The 17359-nt window shown below is 35.4% G+C and overlaps 1 protein-coding gene across 3 annotated transcripts in view; it reads left to right on the top strand.

The window, feature by feature from the left end:
* sgsm1a (small G protein signaling modulator 1a) overlaps window positions 1-17359 on the top strand; it is a 766057-nt gene that overhangs the window by 58366 nt on the left and 690332 nt on the right. For 2 of the 3 annotated variants that reach the window (XR_015491053.1, XM_087253341.1), the window contains exons 8-13: window positions 1368-1505; window positions 1710-1834; window positions 4719-4786; window positions 7749-7912; window positions 10933-11062; window positions 15622-15748. Coding sequence is in view for 2 of the 3 variants with exons in the window: in XM_087253341.1 (XP_087109467.1) it covers window positions 1368-1505; window positions 1710-1834; window positions 4719-4786; window positions 7749-7912; window positions 10933-11062; window positions 15622-15748 (752 nt within the window). In the remaining variant the exon portion in view is untranslated. Of the gene's footprint in view, window positions 1-1367; window positions 1506-1709; window positions 1835-4718; window positions 4787-7748; window positions 7913-10932; window positions 11063-13852; window positions 13985-15621; window positions 15749-17359 lie in introns of all 3 variants that reach the window. The other variant, XM_087253342.1, reaches the window with a different exon arrangement.

Here is a 17359-nt window from a genome sequence, read left to right on the forward strand (position 1 = left end):
ACTGCACTGCACTCCAGGCTTGTTTTCTGATGGGGTTTTTTAACAAATATCTGCCAACGAGCTGTAAAAGTAAAGGGTTTCTGCTGAGTGCCTATTTGATAAATGAATTAGGAGACATGTCACTAATGACTGACCTGCGGCCACACATTTTTCCACTTTGGATTGATGGATGTAGTGGCTTAATACAATGAAAACAAGACAGATGCACTTTGTTTTGCTAGGGTTTCTAACTTTTATTCTATATATTGTCTTGTAATCACTTGATTGAATGGGCATTATCAGTGGTTATCAGCTGATAGATATGGGCCAGTAGGGGCCTTTTGTGCCTACTGGTAGGGTTAGAAGGCTGCTAACATTCATCGGAATATCTTATTTTGTGTTTAACAGATGTAAAAACACTATAAAGATTTAAAGTCAAATGAAGATATTTTGAAAAATGTTGCTAGCTGGCACCCATTGACTTTCATATTAATTTGGTTCCTACTATAGCAGTGGATGGGTCCCATCAACCAGCATTTTTCAAAATATCTTCTTTTGTGTTCAACAGATGAAAAATAACCCTTAAGGCTCAAAAACAAAAGATATTTTAAAAATTTTGCTAGCTGGCACCCAATGACTTCCATAGTAATTTAGTTCCTACTATAGAAGTGGATGTGTCCCATCACCCAGCATTTTTCAAAATATCTTCTTTTGTGTTTAACAGATGTAAAAACACCTTAAAGATTTAAAGACAAAGGAAGATATTTTGAAACACGTTGCGAACTGGCACCCATTGACTTCCATATTATTTAGTTCCAGCTATAGCAGTGGATGGGTCCCATCAACCAGCATTTTTCAAAATATCTTCTTTTGTGTTTAACAGATGAAAAAGAAGCCATAAAGATTTAAAAACAAAAGATATTTTGAATTGTGTTGCTAGCTGGCACCCATTGACTTCCATAATAATTTAGTTCCTACTTTAGAAATAGATAGGTCCCATCACTCAGCATTTTTTTTAAATATCTTCGTTTGTGCTTAACAGATGAAAACCTTCCCACAAAGATTCAAAGACAAAGGAAGATATTTTTAAAAAGTTGCTAGCTGGCACCTATTAACTTCCTTATTAATTTGGTTCCTACTATACACATGGATGGGTCCTGTCAACCAGCATTTTCAAAATCTTTTTTTCGGATAAAAAAAACCCCATTAAGATTTCAAGACACATGAAGGAGAATAAATTATAAGATAATTTTCATTTTGTCTGGGAACTCTTCCTTTAAGGCAGTTTAAATAGCTAAGGGGGCTTAACCCTGTATTAGTAAGATTTACTTATTAAAGTGGTTTATAGCATTCATTTTTCAATAACGTGTGTGTGTGTGTGTGTTCAGATTCAGAAAAGGCACTCCAGTAGCAGTATGGATGAAAGGCCATCTCCCTCCCCCTCAGCCAGAGACTACGTGGAGTCTCTTCATCAGAATTCCAGAGCGACCCTCCTGTTCGGCAAGAACAATGTTCTGGTGCAGCCGGTAAATAATACATTAAACAGCTGCCTTTAACCACAGTGGGTTATTTCCGAATGCTATTTCTAAAGTCAAGTAGCTTTTTATTGTTATTATAGAAAAAATAATAATTTAGAAAAAAATCAATACAAATCCAGCAGCAATAAAGCATAAGCAGTATTATTTGTTAATTAAAGCTTTGTGACGTGGCTTCTGTTGTGGTGTTTTCAGAGGGATGATATGGAAGCAGTCCCAGGATACCTCTCTCTGCACCAGACGGCTGACTGCATGACTCTGAAATGGACACCAAATCAGCTAATGAACGGCTCAGTGGGAGATCTTGAATATGAGAAGAGGTGAGATAAAAAATAAACACAATAAGCTCATTTTAAAGGGGAAACAAGGCTTGTTCATGAGTAGATTAATCTTATTAACCTTTTAATTACTCTACCAAATGGTTGACCATATTTTGCCTGTTTTAAATAATGACTGTTAAAGTCATTTAAAGAATTGATGTTTTAAATAATGGTTCACACACAGCAAATACAAAAAAATCAAACAAACAGGGTAACACTTTACAATAAGGTTCATTAGTTAATGCATTTACTAACATGAACTAATCATGAACAACACATGTACAGCATTTATTAATCATAATTGAACATTTACTAATGCATTATTAACATTCAAGTCCATGCTTGTTAACATTAGTTAATGCACCATGAGTTAACATGAACTAACAGTGAACAACTGTATTTTCATCAACTAAAGTTTATTAACACGAATAAATATTGTAGTAAATGCATTGTTCATTCTTTGTTCATGTTAGTAAATGCATTACTTAACATTAACTAATGAACCTTATTGTAAAGTGTGACCACAAACATAATCCTGTTGCACTGCTACACTTGATTTCGGTTTAATTGTAAAAAAAACAACAATAAAACATATGTTAAATGAGAATCTGAAATATTTTATGGCATACTTCAAAAGTAAAGATGATTTAGTATTCGAAAATGTTTTATTTAGATTTTTTTTTTTTAATAATTTGGTCTTACACTTCAGATTATCATATTGTATGTATCAATACCCATACTTTTACCATAAACTGACATATCAGTCATTTGGTAGAGGCTAATATTTTAGAAACTATTGGACGTGTTGAAATAAAAATGCACTGAGTGTGTTAGTGACATTAGCAGTTATGAAATACGATCCAGAAATGTTTTTTCTTGGTGGGGCAGTTAAAGTATATGATGAGTTTTAAATTATGCATGTGGTGTTTTATTAATCTCTTTAAATTGCAGTATCACGTGATATTATAAGATCTCATTTATAATAGGCTGCATTTACACTGCATGGTTAAAGTGACTTAATTAAGATTTCTTTTCTTCTATGTGACACAAATCGGATATGGCCCTTGTATGTGTAAGCAGGAAAAAATTACATGGATTCCGATTTCCTCAAATCAGATTCAGGCCTTGTTCATATGTGGAAATTTATCCAATATGAATCAGATCTGTGTTCTTGTGTCTGCAGTGTAAGCAGATGGATCAGATTTTTACCTGTCAATGCGAATCGTGCAGCATTAAAAACCATAGCTAATGACGTCAGACTGACGCTTTCTTTTCAGAACAGACTTCAGCAAAGTCACAAACCTTAAATCTCATACACAACGACTAAAACAGCTTTTATATTGTCATGCAGCACAAGTATCTAAGCATTTTAATGAGAGAGAGAGAGAGAGCCAGAGAGAGTGCAATAGGCTATCCACCATGTAACCAATACAAACTAATATAAAACTATTGCATACATCACGTGCATAAATCACACCATGGAGATTACATTAAAATGCCTACTGGTTTAAAAAGGCCTGGATTAAAAAAGATGGCCAAATTAAAACTTTTATATATAAACTATTATTAAACAACTTGTCCAAAAGAGTTTAAAAAAAAAGGTTAACCCTGCAAACAGATTAAATACAGGAAATTATCGCTCTTTTATTATCAGCTGTCAGTCAGCGCCTGCTCTCTGTCATTGCTTTTTTCTCATTGCTGTGTAAATGCAGACAATTGGATTTGAGTCACTTTTAAAAGATGATGTAAGCCGGTTATCAAAAAAAATCAGATACAGTCACAAAATTGAAATTGACCATCAAGATCTGCAGTGTAAATGCAGCCGATATCTGTTGTTGAACTTCGTTTTGTCAACAAAATAGAAGCTACAGTAAATTGTTTAATGTTTGATAGATAGAAATGTAATATTATTTTAAATACTATTGCTATTTGTTTAATATGCTAGTCAATGTTATTTGATAAATAATGCTTTCATTAAAGTAAATGTTCATTTGTTTAACAGTTTTATTACTAATAGTTTAGTATTATTCATGTTGATTTTGTTCATTTATATGAGATAATGAAGTGACTTTCATCCTTATATTTCATACTAAATGCATCGGTTTAAATCCCACTTTTTCAAGCTACTAAAAATTCAGATCTTTGAATAATTTTATATCTGACGGGTTTACACCCTTGATAAAAATGAACTCTGTATTAACTCTGAAAAAATAAACAATAGTGATGCTCCGATCGATCTGCTGGAGATCAGTTTCGGCCGATAATCACATTTTATGACGTGATCTTTACTCGCTAATCTGGGCGATCACATGAACCAATCGCAAGTGTTCATTTACAGGTTTACAAGCAGAGGAAGATCCATTTTAATTTTTGATGCAACAAATATGCACTTCAAACTTTTTCTAGATTGAGACATGTTGAATTCTTCTTCCATCAATGTAATTTTTCCAAATTCCATTTTTAGTCATTATTCTTACCAAATTTTGTATCTTTCTTATCCATTATTTTGTGTAAAGCTGCTTCTGACCATAAGGTGTCCACACTAAATGGTTATAAGACACGTGTTTAAGGAATTATATGCAGCATTCTTACTTAGAATATCATACTAAAATGTGCTTTACGCATTATAAGCTTGAAGCATCAGAATCAGTCCGTATCAGCCGATCACCATGACAAGGAATTTGTACTCGGTATCTGCTCCGAAAATCCTGATTGGAGCATCCCTTATAAACAAGCATGCTTTTCTTTCTTTAGGTGATTTTTATTTTATTATTATTTAGAAATGTTGAAAAAAATGTTTTTGTTTTATTTGTAATATTAAATAGGTCTATATTTTTCAGTTATGCTGGTCACAAGCCACTAAAAAGTCTGTGTTCTCCTGCAGTGTTTACTGGGACTATGCCATGACTATCCGCCTTGAGGAGATTGTGTATTTGCACTGTCATCAGCAGGGTAGGTGACATTGTGCCAGTACATGAAAAAGCCAGCTGGCAGACAAATGACACACATGATGCATTTTCGTATCCGTTCATACATCTGAAAGTTCAGTTTAAATAAATTATACACATTTAACACACACAGTAAGAAATTGTACTGTACAATATTCAGAGTTAAAAGTAGTGGAAAATTGAATTATTTAAGTTAGTTAAAAGCATATCTAACATCAACATTAATCAGTATCTGGTCTCTTTTGGCACTGTAAATCCACTCGGGTGTACAGTACTTAAATATTCAGCCAATATTCTCAATTGTTCTTGCCCTTTTCATATTTATCCAGGCACAAGATCAGCCGACCGTTAAGAGGGAGCAAAATTATTCAGAACGTAATTGCTTTTGGAGAGAGATGACAATTTAAAGTGAGGCTTTGCTCACATTATGAAGCCATGTAATTCAGCTAATAATGGCAATGAATAATTCCTTATTGTAAAAGCTGTGTCATGGGTATAATTCACATATTAGGATGATTCATATGTTTGGTACAGTTAAACAGGTTATATTATCATTTTTATAAGGTGTATTATAACTCTTAGATACCTCAATAATGTGTCTATAAAGTTTCAGCACAATTATTTTAAGTATTAAACCATGCTCCCTAGGGTGTAAACAGAAACCCTTTAAAATACTCTACAGGTATTTAGACCTGTGTGGCTTAATATAACATAAATGATGTCCCTTACTTAAATATGTTGTAGATAACCAATGTAAAATTTGTTATTTAAAAAAATGCACATTTATTTTGGACTATGGGGGTGGGGGTGACATCAATGGATGCATCAAGGGAGCCAAGTTCCACAAATAAACACAGTCTTTATAGAATGATCATGGGATATTTATGTACTCCAGGGGAGTATTACAGAACATTTCTTATCTTAGGTCTTAACTTAAGATATGATGTTTTAAATTATCTACAAAAAATCATATCTCTTTTCTATGTACTCTATATCAATATCTATCTTTGTTTATTTGTGATTTGTCATAAAAATGTAATATCTTCAGGGATCTTCAAGAGACTACATTTTCAATCATCAATAAATGTAACTCCACTTAAAATTACAGCACAATTATAAGTTGTTGTTCTTTTTTTTTCCGTTTCGGAAATATCCAGCTAAGGGTTAAATCTGAAAGTGCACGTTGTTTAAAACTGTAGATTCATCTATAAAAAAGTCGACTCATAGTTGTTCGAATGAATCACAACTTTAGCCTTGTCAGTGTGACGTCGATAAGGAACTCAAGCTATTTGTTGCGCCTGCAGACCAGGGAAAATTGAACCACCTGGCCCCGCCCACAAACACTGTAGAAAGAAAAAAAATAAGACAAACACTATGGCTGCGTCCGAAACCGCCTACTACTCAGTAGGTACTGCATTTGAATTTAAACGTACTACTCGGCCGTCAGAAAAGTACGTTCTATACAGTATGAATGTGAAAAGTATGAATGGAATTCGGACATACTACATCCGCCATTTTATCATGGTCACGTGACCTACCTGCGTCAGTTGCGTCGCCACACTTCCATTCATTATTTTTCTCACGGGGCATTATGGGATAGTGCAGCGTGCATGGGATGCGCACTTCAGAATCTCGCCGGAAGTAGTAAGTCATCCGGGTACTTCTCGCCTACTAATTTTCGAATTCTATGAATTCGGACATACTACTCGGCTCGCATACTGATTTTAGCGTACTATATAGTATGGAAGTATGCGGTTTCGGACGCAGCCTATGACAAATCGTTGTCGAATCATGTCATGATGACCCTGTGCTCTGAAGTGTGAGTGAAAGTTGGTGTTACTTTCTCTACCCAAAGATGAGGCTGTGAAGAGGCAGTAATTAAAGTTTTAACATTTTTTTGCAAAAATTCCTCAGCATTATGTCCCCAGCCTTGTGCTGTGTTCCCGTCATTTTTGTGACGAGTGCCTCACCAAACTACACGCTTACAATGGGGGATTTGTCAGCCATTTGTTAAAGGAAGGATCAGAAAAACTATTGATCCATGGGACTTTGTCAGAGCTTGACAGGAACTTTACAGTACACAGTTCATGGATCAGTTTCTTCCTCCATTTCACAAGTGTAAGTAAGAGCGATTAAAATGGCTGCCTCCTTGTTTTCTCTAGCTTGCAAATGATGTATTTAATTGTGTTTTGTTACTTGTAACTGCTTGTAGTGTATCTGGTTAACTTTTTGTATTCTCATATCACGTCTAAAACTACGTTGAAAACGCAACGTGTGCTGCTTTGTTTACAGATTTAAATGCATTTTTGAGTTTGCGATCCACTGCCGTTTGTTGTTGCTATGGCCACCATCAGCTGTTCCTACACACGTGTGTTCAAACAACCCCGTATTATCAAGAGGAATCGTATAATTATTTTTAGTTTTCTTTTCCTGATTAGAGAATTTCATTTGGGGATTTGGCTGTAAAAGTGTCTAACAGCTGTGGCGAATTGTATCTTTGCCATAAAAAAACTTAAATATAAAAAACAAGATTTTATTTGAGATGCATTGTTGGTGATTGGATGGATGTCGGCCTGATTGAGTAGCTTTACTTGGGCAAAGCAAAATTAGACCAGTTTAAATTAATTTAAGACTTAAAACACAATATTTCAGGTCATTTAAGACTTTTAAGACCTAAAAATTTGTTAAATCTTGTCCTAGCTGAAATTACCAGGGTTACCAAATGGATATGTGAAGATTTTAAAGTTAGTATCTTTCTGTAATACGCCCCCAGGTGACCTGTAGATCCTGTTTACATTTTAGTGTAGCGAATCATTTATTTTCCAAATTGCAGTTTAAGTTTGCTCAATTTGAAGGGTAATGGAAATGCAGCATGTGTGATCATGGACACAATTCATTACTAGTCCTACATACAGTAAATATAGTGATGAATAATAATTGTGTGGTGTATGTGTTTTTGTCTGAAGTGGACTGTGGGGGAACAGTGGTTCTGGTTAGTCAGGATGGGATTCAGAGACCTCCGCTTCGTTTTCCTCGTGGTGGTCATCTTCTTCAGTTCCTCTCCTGTCTGGAAAATGGTCTGCTGCCTCACGGCCAATTAGACCCACCACTGTGGTCCCAAAGAGGAAAGGTGAAAAACTAATCGCTAAAATATTACTAGTTAGAAATAGTTTAAAACATTTGCTGTACAAGTTGGTGGTTCATTCCGCTGTGGCGAGCCCTGATTAATAAAGGGACTTTCCGAAAAGAAAGCTGTGCTTGTATTTATAAACATAATAGAGGTCAGGCTTTTGTTGATAGTTTTAATTTTATTTAAAGCATTAGCATTCATGCAGCTTCTTTGTCCCAAAGGCAGAAGCGCAAACTGGTGCTAAATGTTTACACATATGACTAAATTACAAATTTTGTGGATGGATAAATATTGTAAACAACTTCAATGAAAATATATGGAGAAACACTTTGGCATGTCGAGATGTACATAATATGTGTGTGCTGGCACTCCCCTGCTGCTTCAAATACACACGCGTCAAGCAACTGAAGCAGAGGTTGAAGGTAAACAAACAGCAGTTTATTATAAGCATTTTATCAATCGTTTTTACACAGTTGGCATTAAGAAAGAACATAGAAACGTTATCTGACTAACATCTAACAGCTAAATGGGTCTGGAAAAATATTCAAAGTGTTTTATTTTCATAAACAGCGCGAATGTGAATGCATCTGAATGTTCGAATTGGCTGGAGTAGACATCTTACGTCAGCGCATTCAAGACGTGAACACGCTCTTTCCGGCAATTTTTCTTCTGTGTCCACACAAAGCAGCTTTCAGGCAAATTATATATATCTAGAATGTTACAACTTCTCTTTCCAGAATATTGCCAGAACTAATTTACCGTTACTTTAAAAAAAAAAAGCCTATTCACACACAATCCCTTTCCGGATAAATTTTACGGAAAAGTGTTCTCAGCCACGTTAATGGAGGATCAGCAGCTCTGCACATTTTTGTGGTTGTTTCTCAATTCCAAGAAAGCAGAGAACGGACTTGTGTTCTCGTGGAGATTGATCTTGCCAAGTTACCTCGGAAGAACTAACTCGGAAGACCACGAGAACAGAGAACGCGTCTTGTGAGAAATGAGATGCTGCGTTCTTCCTGATGGTCACATGACCTTTACACATTTTTTAAACAGGAAATTATTTAAACATTACAAAATTAAAAACATAACATAAACATTCCTCTTTTCACTATGTATACTATGCATATATACCTTACAAATATATATTGCACAATTCAAATTTTAAAAATTTTATACGATTTTTAGCTAATATAAACCCTTATTGTGTTTATTCCTTGAATGAAATGTGTTCATAGTAATGTTTATTTTAAGGAAACTTCGTTTTGCGGTCTTGAGTTTTGGAATTGAATTTTACTGTTCGAATTGTTGACTGACTTGCTGTTTATTATCACATTGGAATTGACCTTATTCTAAAATGCGGAAGTGCGCCTGTTTTTGCGATTGTCTTAGAACTTCCGATCAGTCGCCTATGGGAGAAATGACTAGGAATAATAAACGGCAGAAAATGGCCAAACTACTTGCTCAACAAACAAATGTTTGCATGACTACACAGACCAAGTAGCATAATATAATAAGAAAATATTAAATTGCAACATCAAGCAGCGTAATTAGCAGTTGTTAACGTCAAAAAATGAATGGAAGTGAATGTGACCGGAAGTCGCGAGACAAAAAGATTCAAATCGCAGCGCCCACTCGACAGCTGAGAATAAGGTGAATAAAGAGTCGACTAAGTTACAGGGAAAGTTTTATTTTGTGGACAAGAGAACTAACCGCGTTAGTGGCGCCATCTAGCGGCTGTGTGTGAATCTGTCCCGACATTGAGTTACAAGTATAAACCTATTAAATATTACCTAAGTTACTATTAAACTGCTAAACATTTAAATGATTTAGAATGATTTTTATTGTTTAAAAACACACATAAATATATACGGCAACTCATGACACAAATAAGTTTTATCTCTAAACTTTAAAAATATGTCTATATAAAATGCTGCACTTCCCACCTCAGCTGCAATGACCTATGGGACTTTTTCGAGCACATTTTGCTCTGCATCGGTGCATCCTCGATATCAAGAACACATCTGGGAACTTTCACGTATCATCCGTTCTTGCGATTTTGAGTTTTGGAACTGAACTTTGGTAGTTGATGATGACATTACACGAGAACACAAGGACACAAGATCACTGAAGAACGCATACTGAGAAATAGTCCTTGTCTTATTTACCAAGTGCACCTGATTTAGATCATTAGCTCATTAGCAGAGACTGAAGGAACTGTAATGGGTGTGACAGACAAGGGAGACATCCAAAACATGCAATATTGGTGGTCCCCAAGGAACATGGTTGAGAAACACTGATCTAGCTGATGACAATTCTAAACAGAAGCTTAAAGCATCCAACTGGAAGCCGTTTATCGGTGGGGCGAAGAAAAAGGTCTATACATACAAGTATAAATTGAGACATTTGTATTTTCCATTAGGATATGTAGCATTTATTAAACATGTATATTATAAATGTTAAATATTTCTATTATCTCACCATATTTTGATCTTATTTGATCCATCCACAAACTTTCTAGCATTTTAAACTAGTATTCTACAGTGATTCTCAACCACATTCCTGGAGGACCACCAACACTGCTTGTTTTGGATGTCTCCTTTGTCTGTCACACCCATTATAGGTCTTTAAGTCTCTAATGAGCTGATGATCTAAATCAGGTGTGTTTGGTTAAGGAGACTTGGAAAATGTTCAGAGCCAGTAGCCAGGTCCTTGAGAAACACTGCACTAATATTTCTGTAGGTTTTTTCCAAGCTCTCATTCCTCTCACGCTGACCTACATTGCCTACCTACATTTGAGATGCTAAATGAATTGTTCGCGTATTATTTAGATGAATTACAGTCCCTCGCTGTAGTGTAATTTGTAGGGCTTGATTGATTAATCTGTCAATTACAATTCATTTTGTTTGCGAACGGCGTAAATAATTGGCCATTACTTGCGCCTAATTATGTTCTAGATTGCGTTTTGCTTGTTTGCACAGTCATTATATCTCGAACCCATGCTTCACTCTTGTTTTTTCTAGGGTAAAGTATTTCCTAAGCTAAAAAAGAGATGTCCTCAAGGATCGTCAGAGTCAGTCTCGGACAAAGAAGAGGAAGAAGCGACAGATTATGTCTTCCGCATTGTTTTCCCAAACAGCCAGTCAGAATTTGGTAAGTGACTAAATCTTGTTTTTGAGCCAATCCGCTCGCATCGCAGTCCAGAAGCTCTATTAGATGCCAAAAGCTAACAACAAATGGTATTGATACACACTCACACTGTGCAGTAATTATATTAAAATTCATGATTGTACCGTAATATCAGTGTCTACTGGCCAGATGGTCAGACTGCGATTCATCTTTTAAATACCATTCAAATATTGGTGTGTGGGATGCGGCAGGTCTTGTAGTGGCTATAGTGAATGGCTGTGTAGAAGATTTGCTTTAATGTGTGATATGACTAGACGTTAAAAGTTTTCTTAATTATCAACAAGTAGAGGCTTGGACATGTCATCAGTATTGCATATGTCCTTATTAGAGCTGGGCGGTATGATGGTATGTATCACAATAAATAGTCAACCATTATATGTAAATAAGTGGGTGTGGCTAACATAAGTGCATGGGTCAGAGCAAGAGCAAGCAATGACTTAAGCACTTGTACTAAGAACTGGTTGACAATATGAGTTGAAATTTTACCGGCTATTTTAAACTGCCTGTTTTGGATTATCAACATCACTGCCAATGTGTGTACAGAATAACTTGATGTTCAATATTGTGTAGCGATATAGCCACCCTCAGGTCCTAATGCCTGCCTGGTAACATGACTAGATTCACATTAGACTGGGAAAACAAAAGTAAAATACACAAATAAAATCAAGTTGTGTCATAAAATGCTTAGTCTTGTTTGATATATTGATCAGAATATAGGACAACAGATTGGCTTATTGACTGTAGCATTGGTGTCACAGTCTATAAGTCTTTTTTCTATATTCTGACCGATATATCAAACAAGACTAAGACTGAAGATCAAGACTAAACTTAATTCAGTATCTTTTTTTAGTAATCCTTTTTCTTAAAATATCACTCCCAAGCAGCCTCCTGCTGGGTCCTAATGCCCACCCTATGAGAATTTTATTCTGGAGCTACTGTGTTAAAGATGAACCAGGTTGATTTAAAAAAATTTTTAAATTAAAATTTTTTTTCTAAGAATAAAGCATCAGTTGGAGTCATAAAACAACAAGTTTGATTTTCATTTAATGTTAGAAGTAAAGACTTATGGGAAATAAAAATTTCAAACCTGATTCTGTAAATGGGGTGTATGCATACAGACATTTAATTTTCAGTCAGCCAGCTCAAGCACTTCCAGTTAGAGATCTGCGCAGGACTAAATTTTAAATCCCGCTCCCGTCAGGTTTTAGACCGAAAACCTCCCAGCGATACAGAGTCCAGACAGCCTATAACAAGCTGTCTGTATAAACACACACACACAGACAGTCAGCATCACGCTCTCTCTCATTCACACACATAAACAGCACCAAGCTCTCTCTCTCATTTACACACACACCAACACAAACACACACACACAGAGACAGCACCAAGCTCTCTCTCTCTCATTCACACACATACACACACATAGAGAGCAACAATCAAGCTAAACACACCATCACGCTCTCTCATTCACACACATGCGCGTGCTCACTCGCTCGGGAGTTGGGAGCAATATTGTTAGACCGCACGCTCCTGTTCAAACTACACCAGTTATCGACCGCTCCCGCGCTTTATTCGGAAATGTATTCCCGCGCTGCAAGAAATCTGGTCGGGTGCAGACCTCTGTCGCTCCATTACAAAATCACCATGTTTAGGATCTGATTTTTAATAAAATCAGCTATCTTCACTGCCTGACTGATTTACAATATAAAGTGAGTCTTAGACTCACTCAGACTTTGAATGTCTTCACAATTTATTCATTCAATTTCTTTGCGGCTTAGTCCTTTTATTAATCAGGGGTCCTCACAGCGGAATGAGCTGCCAACTTATCCAGCATATGTTTCATGCAGCGGGTGCCCTTCCAGCTGCAACCCATCACTGGGAAACACCTAAACACCCTTGGATTCACACTTATACACCACGTCTAATTAAGCTTATTCAGTTCACCTGTGGGGGACTGTGGGAGAAACCAGAGACCCTGGAGGAAACCCAATGCGAAAAAGGGGAGAACATGCAAACTCCACACAGAAATGCCAACTGACGCAGCCGGGACTTAAATCAGCGACCTTCTTCCTTAAAGACGATTGTGATACCCACTGTGCCACCGTACTGACTGCGCTAGCATTTACATGCTCTTTATTTTGTTTTATGTTTGAACAACTAAATCAATGCTCAAGTCTATTTAACTGGTTATATTTTAAATATATTACAACATAGATGTTGTAAAAGGAACCTTATGAAATTAAAAAGTCACATTGACTTTTTACCAGAAGTTTATCGGTGGCTGAAAAACACTAGTTGTGCATATGCCCCATTAACCAGTGAAGTAACGCTTCTCAAAAACATGCTAATAGAAAAGATATCAGCATCAACTCAACCAAAAAGAGCTTAAAAATATCAGCAACAATCCAATATTGTGCATCCCTACTATATTTAATTACATCCGAATGAAAGAAGAAAAAGGTGTAGTTTTTTACATTTGTAAAATATTTTAGTTTATTTATTTTTTAAAAAAGTATATTTTTGTTGATTTTCTATAATAACAGCGCATGTAAAGAACTGTATCATGAAATGTATCATTAATATATCTTGAAAAACTAATTTTGGTTATAATGCCCATCCATAGTTATTAAATTAGTGGAAAAATAAAAAAGGCCCTCTCATATCCATCATATTATTATATGCCATTTTTGCTTTTGTCCATTTGTATGCACCATCATTCTTTTGGTTTTACTGAGCTGTTTTGACTCATTACAGTGACTATTACCCACTCTTCTCATCTGTCTCCGAACTCGAGGGCACTTTGGCCTCCTAAATGCCAGACACTGGTGATGCCAAAGCACCACCGCAGCAGCCCGGGAGAGTCTCCATCCTCCCCTGAGCCCAGCTGTAATTCTCCCTGTCACCTCTCATTTGTGTGTTCATGTGTCTGTCTGGTGGGCCAACTTCTTGCTGCTGCTTTATGCTTGCTTTTATGGCTTTCACCTGCAAGCAATCACTTAGTTGCCAGTGTGAGTTTTCTGATTGTTTAGGAGTCGTCCCGCAGTGAAATTTAGTGACCCTTGTTCAATTGTGGGCAAATGGTTACATGGTTTTAAAATGTACGTCGTTTATTATGTGTTTGTAACCAGGTGTCTTTTTAAATCTGACCTGGAATGGGTACCTGTAGATTTTGAGTGTCAAAGCCATTGGTATTTTATCAAATCTATGCTGACCTTTGTAATTGCATTGTTTTCTTCCCACATATAAATCATATATATGGCAATATGTGCAAATTTAGTGTATGCCATACAAGTTCGTGTTTGGGTTTCATACACACCCACCGGCCACTTTATTAGGTACACCTTACTGGAACCGGGTTGGACCCCCTTTTGCCATCAGAACTGCCTGAGTCCTTCGAGGCATAGATTCAACAAGATACTGGAAATATTCCTCAAAGATTTTGGTCCATATTGACATGATAGCATCACGCAGTTGCTGCAGATTTGTCGACTGCACATCGATAATGCAAATCTCTCATTCCACCACATCCCAAAGGCGCTGTATTTTATTGAGATCTGCTGACTGTGAAGGCCATTTTAGTACAGTGAACTAATTGTCATGTTCAGGAAACCAGTCTGAGTTGATTTGCGCTTAATGACATGGCACGTTATTCTGCTGGATGTAGCCATCAGAAGATGGGTACAGTGTGCTCATAAAGAGATGGACATGGTCAGCAACAATACTCAGGTAGGCTGTGTCATTGACATGATACTCAATTGGTACTAATGGGCCCAAAGTGTGCCTACACCATTACACCACCAGCAGCAGCCTGAACTGTTAATATAAGGCAGGATGGATCCATGCTTTCATGTTGTTGACCCAAATTCAGAATGTCGCAGCAGAAATCGAGACTCATCATTCCAGGCACCATTTTTCCTATCTTATATTGTCCAATTTTGGTGAGCCTGTGTGAATTGTAGCCTCAGTCTCCTGTTCTTGGCTGACAGTAGTGGAAGACAGTGTGGTCTTCTGTTGCTGTAGCCCATCCGCCTCAAACTTGTGCTTTCAGAGTTGGTCTTCTGCATATCTCGTTATAATGAGTGGTTATTTGAGTTACTGTTGCCTTTCTTTCAGTTTTCTGGCATCAAAAAGGCATTTGAGTTGCTGCCATGTAATTGGCTAATTAGAACTTTGCACTAACGAGCAGTTGGACAAGTGTACCTAATAAAGTGGCCGTGAGTGTATGTACAAATTTGTAATTTCAGTGGTTGAAAAAATTATATGCAAGCACTAAGTAGCCATTTTTGCAATATTTTGAAATACATGTTGCATATATGATACGTACTTTATATACGTGAAATCCAAATATGAAACCTGCGTGTCATATTTAATTTGTGTGTATTTCACTGTATCAGATTTCTATATGGGTTGTGTTGTTTAGTTGGGTCTAATTGTGGGTTCATGTTGCTCTGCTTCTGGCTACATAAGAACTTTTTTTGTAAACATCAAGTAATCAGATCTATGTATATGTTTTTGTGTGGTAGTGGCACCTGAATTGATAGATCAGGGAGCAAACATGTGGCACCCGACACCAAGGAAATCATCGTGCTCTTCCTGCTCGCAGAATAGTTTCTCTGATGGAGCACAGCCCAATGGATGCAACCATGAAAGGTACAACATAATATTTGACTCTATTGAACCCAAGAGACATGCTCTGCATGCCTTGTTTATTGTTTAAAAATGATAAGTCACATTGTGATTTTTATTTCAAATGTTAAAAAGTAGAACACATTTTATATATAGTTTAAAAGCCATATAAAAGTGAAGTTTATTTCATTGTTTCAAATGACTTCTGTGAAAAAATGTAAAACAAAATGGTGAAAATGCTCCATCATTATAACTGATCATTTAATGAAATTAAACAACATACTTATTCTGGCAATTGTTGTTGTTGTTTTTGTCTTAGGGTATTTACTAACATGAACTAATTAAGAAAAATACTTTTATAACATTTACCAATCACAGTTTAGCATTTACTAATTCATTGTTAAGTTTCAAATTCATGCTTGTTAACATTAGTTAATGCGCCATGAACTAACCGTGAACTAACAATGAACAACCTTCTCTTCATTAACTAACATTGACACACAAGAAATAATACTGTAATAAATATATTGTTCATTGTTTGTTCATGTTAGTAAATGCATTATCTAGCATTAACTAACACAACCTTATTGTAAAGTGTCACTGATTTAAAATGATTTAGTATTTGTTTAAAATGAATGAATAAAATAAATAAATGAATTTTTTAGGACTGTGATCATTTTTTCATCAAATGATTTTTTGTCATAGATTATTTTGATATACTCTCAGACTCTGGGTGAATAACAGATAATAATAATACAAAAAGTAGAATTTAAAAATAACATACTTAAAAAAAACAATTTACAGAAAAAAAATATTCAACATGGTTGGAATGGAGCAGGATGAAGCACAAGCTTATTATTTTCCCCACTCCATTACCACACACATCATTCATCTATTACTTCACCTTATTTCTTCTTTTTACTTGAGACCTATTTTATCTTTTTGGCATGTTTGACATATTACATGTTTGATTCCATGTGTACATTTACATTTTATAACATAGGCCCAAAAAATGCATAGTATTGCAAACAGCCATTCATTGAAATTTCATCATATCTTTCTCATTTTATCCTTTTTCAATCACCTCTATTCATAATTATATTCCTTTAATAAAATATATTTATACAACTTTTTAAATTGATTAATATCCTGACATGGTTTGAGAATCTGTTCTAGACTGTTTCATAATTTCACACCACATACAGACAATTTTTGTTGTCATAAAAATTAGATTTTATTCCCACAAATTTTAACACAATTACTTATATATGGCAACATAAGAGTGTAAATATATGTTAATTTTAATATAATATATTATTTATATATAATATATACATTGTTATATATTATATATGATTATATATATATAACATTTATTGTCCAAGATAAATCTTGCTTTATACACTATTTCCACAGTTTTTACTAACTTTGACATTATTTATTTGCGGTTTCCAGCTAATTTAATATAATATAAATATATAAGTAAAAATAAAAATTGGAAACAATACTTATACACTTAAAGGCACATGGTGGCAAGGAGTGCAAAATAATAACAAACAGGACACATTCAAATGTCTGTGTTACTATTAATTGATTAAATATTCTGTGCAAAAGTAAATATGCATGTATAAAACA

Source organism: Danio rerio, chromosome 5 (genome assembly GCF_052040795.2).
Source record: "Danio rerio strain M-AB ecotype USA chromosome 5, GRCz13ab, whole genome shotgun sequence".
Classification (NCBI taxonomy): domain Eukaryota; kingdom Metazoa; phylum Chordata; class Actinopteri; order Cypriniformes; family Danionidae; genus Danio; species Danio rerio.